This window comes from Engraulis encrasicolus, chromosome 10 (genome assembly GCF_034702125.1).
Source record: "Engraulis encrasicolus isolate BLACKSEA-1 chromosome 10, IST_EnEncr_1.0, whole genome shotgun sequence".
NCBI classification, from domain to species: domain Eukaryota; kingdom Metazoa; phylum Chordata; class Actinopteri; order Clupeiformes; family Engraulidae; genus Engraulis; species Engraulis encrasicolus.
Window position 1 is genome coordinate 25163301 of NC_085866.1, and position 7500 is coordinate 25170800.

The 7500-nt window shown below is 47.1% G+C and overlaps 1 protein-coding gene across 4 annotated transcripts in view; it reads right to left on the bottom strand.

Annotated features, from left to right (window-relative positions):
- pax7b (paired box 7b) overlaps positions 1-7500 on the bottom strand; it is a 100638-nt gene that overhangs the window by 6886 nt on the left and 86252 nt on the right. For 2 of the 4 annotated variants that reach the window (XM_063208461.1, XM_063208460.1), the window contains exon 8: positions 5280-5544. In XM_063208461.1, coding sequence (XP_063064531.1) covers positions 5280-5544 — 265 coding nt within the window. Of the gene's footprint in view, positions 1-5198; positions 5545-7500 lie in introns of all 4 variants that reach the window. The other 2 variants (XM_063208459.1, XM_063208458.1) reach the window with 1 other exon arrangement.

Below are 7500 nucleotides of genomic sequence, written 5' to 3' on the forward strand. Positions count from 1 at the left end.
CTAATGTGCTAATCAGAGAGACTGGATAAGATACTCCTAAAATCTCTGTTTTACATATTTTTCTGGGCAGTACATGAATTGCGGTTTGTGACGGATTGCACGGTTCGGTTCGGTATGTGTGTGAATTGTACGGTTTCGGTTTTCGGTGCGGTTTGTGCCATCCCTAGTAAATACAATACACCTGTACAACCCACGTAATACCAATTGAAGGCATCGTCTCAGTTTCAATGTTGGCGTAGTTACTGCACTTGGCCTTTGTAGGGCAGAACTGTACGCCTTCGATAGGCCTGATCTCATGCGGCTTCGTCCTGAGGTTGAGGCTGGCCAACCCTTTCATCTCCCCCCTCTCTCCCTCCACATTTGTGGGAATTATAAGAGGGGGTTGGGGGGGTTACTTGGTGCTTTTCCGACATGCCGCTATTTCGACATTGATGTCTTTTGTCGGAATACCGGCACGTTTCCCACCACCGAGATATGCCATTTCCGTGGTTTGTGCAACGTTACTCAGCTTTTATAAGTTTAGGGAGAGTGCATGCTGTTACCCTAACCCTAACCCTAACCCTAACCTTAACCCTACGGCATGTCGGATGTCGGAATAGTGGTATGTCAGAGTAGCGGTTGCCCCCCCAGGTTGGTTTGCTATTTGAGAGGTATCATGTGGTGCTGGATGGATGTGAGGTGACAGTGTGATGTTGCATGTATGGCGTATGGCAGGAGTCCCCAACCTTACTGGGTTTGAGGACCACCAAGGGCTTCTCGAGGGCTACCTGAGGGCTACTCGAGGGGTACCTGAAGGCTACCCCAGGGCTATTTGTTTGTAAAAAATCCTCTACCGATGTCTTGATCATTCTCGAATCACATTATGATCAAATAATAATTTGCTTGCAAGTTATAAAGAAGATAGGTTATGAAGAAATAATATCATATAGGCCTACTATAAATGAAGAAAAATATTAAATGTGACTAAAATCTTGAACTCGTCACTATATTTATCATTAACATCCTTGGCGGGCACCCCAGAAACTCCTGGTGCGTGTGGTGTTGTGGGGAGGTATGTGGTGCAGGTTGTGGGTTGTGTGTGTGTGGCATGTGTGGACTGTAGCGTATCATCCATCATTGAGGACACAGAGGTCATGTCCTCTGTATTTTCTTTTCAGAAATGTAAAATCTATGATGAAAATCGATCTATGATCAACAATGGTAAATTCTGTCTGTATAAGTCATTCCCATTTATTTGCCTCAAACACAGCCCATATTTTTTAAATCCTGAAAGATTCTGACTATAGACTATTATCAGAATAGGAAGCCTCGCAACAGTCAGTGCGCGAGTCATGGATACACATTCCAGAGCCCCTCCTCAAGGCAGTGATTATGAACTTAAGACTTTGACTGAAGAGTTTGAAGCATTCGTGAATGTACAGTATGATCTTGGTATTTGAAAATGTCTCGTTATACCCCTGGGTGTGGTATGCACAAATGTAGCACAGTAGTAGACCAGCTGCAGTTACAACTCCAGCACCTACAGACCTAGGGCTGTGCCAAGCAAAATGTCAACGTGACAGCAAGCAGCATGTGTGAGCTTGAAGTGTGTACCTGCATACCTGTAGGTACAGTAGACGTGTGTGTGTGTGTGTGTGTGTGTGTGTGTGTGTGTGTGTGTGTGTGTGTGTGTGTGTGTGTGTGTGTGTGTGTGTGTGTGTGTGTGTGTGTGTGTGTGTGTGTGTGTGTGTGTGTGTGTGTGTGTGTGCGCGCGCGCGCGCGTGTGTGTGTGTGTGTGCGCGTGCGCGCGTGTGTGTGTACTGCAGGTGGGCCAGCTGTCCTTGCCCCAGCAGAGTTGTGTGCACTCTGACAGCTGAGCTGACGGCGGCTTAAACACACGCCCTTCTCTCTTTCTCTCACATTATTTCTCTCCCTCTCTTTCTTTCTTTCCCTCCCTCTCTCTCTCTTTTCCTCCCCCACCCTCAGGCTTGCTTTTTCTTGTCTCCCTAAATCACAATGTCTCTCACGATACACAATTTTTCTGTATCTCACTGTACCTGTCTGGCTCTCTCTCTCTCCCTCTATCATTGCTTCTCCCTCTTCCCCCCTTCTGTAATGTGTGTCTTTCCTTCGCTCTCTCACTCAAACCAGTGCAGCCCTTTCCTCCTTTCACCTCGGCTCTCTAAGAAAAGAGAGGGAGGGAGAAGACAAATACACATATGCAATATCTTTAACCATCCTCTCTCTCTCTCTCTCTCTCTCTCTCTCTCTCTCTCTCTCTCTCTCTCTCTCTCTCTCTCTCTCTCTCTCTATCTCTCTCTGTCTCTCTGTCTCTCTGTCTCTCGCTCTCTGTCTCTCGCTCTCTGTCTGTCTGCCTCTCTCTCTCTCTCTCTCTCTCTCTCTCTCTCTCTCTCTCTCTTGATAATATACACTGACGTTTGTAAGGGGCCTATGCTTTAATCTGTCGTGCCCCCCTCCTGCTACCAAACAAGCACTCTGAGTGATGTGTGATGCTAAGCCTGACTTCACAGGCCTGGGTGCCACGAATGCACCAAGGGGTGTGTCTTTATGTATCTGTGATTGATATGTACTCCACTGCACGACACGTGTGCATTCCTATGTGTGTGTGTGTGTGTGTGTGTGTGTGTGTGTGTGTGTGTGTGTGTGTGTGTGTGTGTGTGTGTGTGTGTGTGTGTGTGTGTGTGTGTGTGTGTGTGTGTGTGTGTGTGTGTGTGTGTGTGTGTGGGTGTGTGCGTGCGTGTGCGTGTGCGTGTGCGTGTGTGTGTGTGTGTGTGTGTGTGTGTGTGTGCGCATGTGTTCACTGTCACTAAAGCTTAAATTGAAACTTGAAACTGCAAACATCCAACAAATATCCTAGTGCACACCTCGTCCTGGTACTTGCTTTCTGTTTTGGTTTTAAACACATACACACACTCAAAGACCCATAATATAAAGGGTCAAGGTTGTTCTTTCTATAGTGTTCTTACTATATTGTCTGCTCCTTTCACAGTGGTATTTTTTTCATTTATCCACATGCCATGTTTATACTGTATGTAAGCGGATACAAAAACCTTCTGTGTTTAAATACAGTATATCTGCATACGTGTAAACAGTGCCATAGACATTGGTACAAACATACAGTACATGTACAGTATATAGACCAGAGGTGGGGACCCTTTTTCATTAGAGGGGCCACTTCAAATTTGACTACGTCTTCCAAGGGCTGTACTATGAAGACAAACCAGGATTTCCCCTTACACGTTAAGGCATATATTGAAGGCTGCCACCTTTGCAACAGACCTTTCCTTCACAGGATCCTCTGAAAATATAACTTAACTGTATTGCAAATAAAATTTCTAAGATTTCTTTTTTTTTTTTTAAATGTCATAATTCATGTGAAACTGCATAACATTAAAATTCCATCGGAGGCCGGATAAGACGGCCTCAGGGGCCATAAACGGCACACGATCAATAGACACCCCACCCCTGACATAGACACTGAGTGCGTTTATATGCAGTTCAGTATCCCAAATATGAGGCATATCCCGGTTATGATCATATTCGGGATAAGGCGTTTATATGAGCACAGAACGTTATATCCCAGTCTACATTTTTGGCTGTTATAGAATTCTCTTCAAATGCGTATAGCCTGGATACCAGCATCAGTATTCAGCAACCAGCCCCTGTATTCGGGATAAGGTGTGTACATGCGTCAGTATCCCGGCTTCTTTCGGAATATTCCACCTAGCATATCCCGATTTCTCAGTATCCCGAATAAGGGCTTATTCGGGATACTGAAGTGTTTATATGCTCAAACGCAAATTCGGGATACTTAATATCCCGATTATATTCGGGATACTGGACTGCATGTATATGCACTCACTGACACATGCACATAGACTGTGCATTCAGTACTCACTCTGTCCATACTGACTGTACTGGTAGCCTGTGGTTACCATATTGGCGATGTACACAGACATTGAGTCTGTATGACTGTATACATGTATTCAGAACTCACTCTGTCCGTATATGCTACATAGGCCTAGCCTCGCGTGCCATCCTACGTACTTCCGCCAAGACACTTGGCTCCGCACTACGTCTGGTACCTGTCTTCTGTGGAGCGATGTTGACCGGTAGGATTTGCGCCGGTGTTCTGACAAACGGTTCTACATTGTGATTTTATCCTACGGTAGGATGTTCTGTCAGACATGTCTGTTAAACGGTCCTACATCGACATAGATAGACGTCAGAAATGTTTGTTCAACAACTTATTAGTTAAATCCTGATTTTTCCAAAAATGTCCTTTCTGCTTCCTGCAATCGGGTCAGATCAAACAAAGTCCAGACCATGAATACGAAATGGTAATGGTAGTATTATGGGATTGTCAGGACCAGGCTAACATAGGCCTACATGGGGGTCAAAGACGTTTTTGGGGGGCTCAGGCGTCAGGTGGCGCAACAGCATCTAATGCCCATAAATTAATTACTAATTGGTGGTTGATGTGCTGCAAGGAATATGCTTCTTAGATACTCCACTAAAAACAAACAAACAAACAAAATCCATACAATAGTGGCACTGGCTGTCCTTGTGCCGTCCCGACGTGTGCCTCTGCTGAAACGTCACTGACCCATAGACATTGACACATACAGTACACGGTAACACTTTACTTGACGCCGGTGACATATGCATGTCATTACAGTATCATAATAGTATTACACAGTCATAGATAAGTCATAAACATTATGTCCATGTCATAAACTTTTTATGACTGTTGGCCTGAAGTGACATTCGGTTATGGCAAAGATTGGGGGGTTGGGCTCAGGTGGTAGAGGAGCCGTTCGGCAACCCAAAAGTTGCAGGTTCGAGCCCCGCTCGACCTGACTCCATCGTTGTGTCCTTGAACAAGATACTTAACCCAAAGTTGCTCCTGTTGGCAGGGTGGTACCCTGCGTGGCAGCCACGGCCACCGGTGTGTGAATGCGAGTGTGACTGGGTGAATGTGAGGCAATGTAAAGCGCTTTGAGTGCTTGAAGGAGTGGAAAGGCGCTATATAAATGCAGTCCATTTACCATTTACCATAAAGACAACCTTGGGTTGTGCTGCTGTGCCATGACACTGTTATGACACCGTAATGACATGCATATGATACCGGCGTCAAGTAAAGTGTTACCCAGTACACATACAGTAGTAGACACCGCGTCTGTTCCTACACTACTCACTCTGTCCGTACTGGCAGCCTGCACTGGTAGCCTGTGGTGACCCTACTGCACAGACACCGGGTCTGTACATTCGGTACTCACTCTGTCCGTACTGGCTGTACTGGTAACCGGCGGCGACGGGGTCGACGCTGTAGCTGCTGGCGCTGTAGGTGGGCGGGCAGTAGGACTGGGAGGAGGCGGCGGCCAGGCTGTCCGCCGTCTTGATTGGCTCGGAGCGCTGGCTGCAGCTGGCCGAGATGGCCGACACGTTGGAGGAGTCCAGGCCGCCGTGCAGCGGGGAGATGGAGAAGTCGTGCTGGGCCTGCGGAGGCGCCACGCCGCTGGGGTTGCTCAGGATGCTCATCACCTGGGGGAGGGGAGGAGAGGAGAGGAGAGGAGAAGAGAGTATTATTTATTAATCCTAAAGCAAATGAAGGTGTCTAGTTGCACACATACAATACATACATGCAAATTATTTTACATATAGTAATATATTCTCATATTGTTGTCTGAGGTAGAGCACAGAAGTTGTTCCCTGATTGTGTGTGTGTGTGTGTGTGTGTGTGTGTGTGTGTGTGTGTGTGTGTGTGTGTGTGTGTGTGTGTGTGTGTGTGTGTGTGTGTGTGTGTGTGTGTGTGTGTGTGTGTGTGTGTGTGTGTGTGTGTGTGTGTGTGTGTGTGTGTGTGTGTGAGGGGGACCCAAAAGCAGGAATGAGAGTGACAGCCTGCCATTCCTGATAACGGCGTACACTTCTCAATCACCCCTATTATAGAGTCATCAACAGCAGTCAGACCTACACTTCAAAGAGATCTGATCCAATAAGCTTCTGTAGAGTCAGCATCATGGCAGAGCAGATTCACAGTGGTGGTGATACATTTGCCCCCAATGAGGTCTGAGTTCTTAATAGCCTCAGTCTCATTGCAGGGCCAGCCCCGGGCTGGCCCGGACAAAAGGGGGCTGACGGTGATCTCATCAAAAGGGGGCTAGGTGCTAAAGATGGCCGCCGGGCCAGGTTGTGGGGCTAAGGGCCGCTTTCCCTAGCCCGTCGAATTCGATGGGCCATCCGGGGCCATCAAGCACCGCCGAGGCTCGGAGGCAGGGTCAACCTCTGTGTAATAATGTGGCTGCATGGGGGACTTATCGCTAAATTCTGGGCAAATTATGGTTAAGCATTAGTTTGGGGTGTTTTTCGTATGGCATAATTTCATAAGTTGCAACCTTGGCACTTCTGTTTGTGTTTTTAAAGTTATTTAGCCAACATAACTTTTTTGTTGTTATCAGGGCATCATGGGCACCACTACACTTAAACTTGGGATGTCATAGCTAAGTCATGTCGGCTTTTTTCTGCTTTTAGCCGCCAACTCTTGTGCCATTATCGTGATTTGGCATGCTTTCCACTGGACACCAATAAAAAGTGTCTCACAAATACTCACACATGACATTTATGTCGGCTTATTTAGCTTTTGCGCTATTATCGCCGAAGGTCTGGTAGGCTATATCGCACGTTTCAGACAGATCGCCAAACACAGTTTGAAATTTACACAAGGGCTTTAATGTCAAATGGATGGAAATGAATGAATAGACAGGTGGCACGCCGCAACGAGGGGGTGTGTCGCTATGTCCGGGGCTCATAATTTTCTATACCAACTGATGAAGGTGCTATGTCTCCGGGATTTGGTCTCCTTTCACATGGTAACTTATTCAATTACCTGCACATTTATGTCTCGCTATGTCCGGGGCTCATGCTTCTGTGCGCGATTGGGGGGATTAACTGGGCATGTTCGCACGTCTCCTTCTGTTCACTCTCAGTTGTCGAGCTGCTCGTATTTTCATGCGTCTTTGTCTTCTTAACATGCGCTGCGTCCCATACAGCTTCTGAATCGACAACTTTGCCATGTAATAAAACTGTTCTTGAAAGGCAAGCCATTTTCTTTGCAGTTCTTGTCGTCTTTGTCCGTAGGCTACGAGCCAAACGGCGACCTGCTCCAGCAGAGTTTGTTCCATTTTCTTCTCCTTCTTTGTCGTTGTTCTGTTGTTGTCCTTCTGTGATTTGGGGCGAAAGTGGGCTGTGCCCGACTGACGTTTCACAAACAAGGCGTGTACCTGAATGTGCCTGGGGTCGGCTATGAGTCCGATCAGGCAAAAAATGGCCCGGGGCCGGCAGCTCCGAGCCGGCCACTCTCCTGAGCCCCGGGCGGCCCCGGGCCGCTGAAGCGCGGCTAATGAGACCAAGCCAAATCATGACAAATAGAGGCCTCAACGATACTCAGGCCTTAAAGGGACACTGTGTGAGATTTTTAGTTGTTTATTTCCAGAATTCATG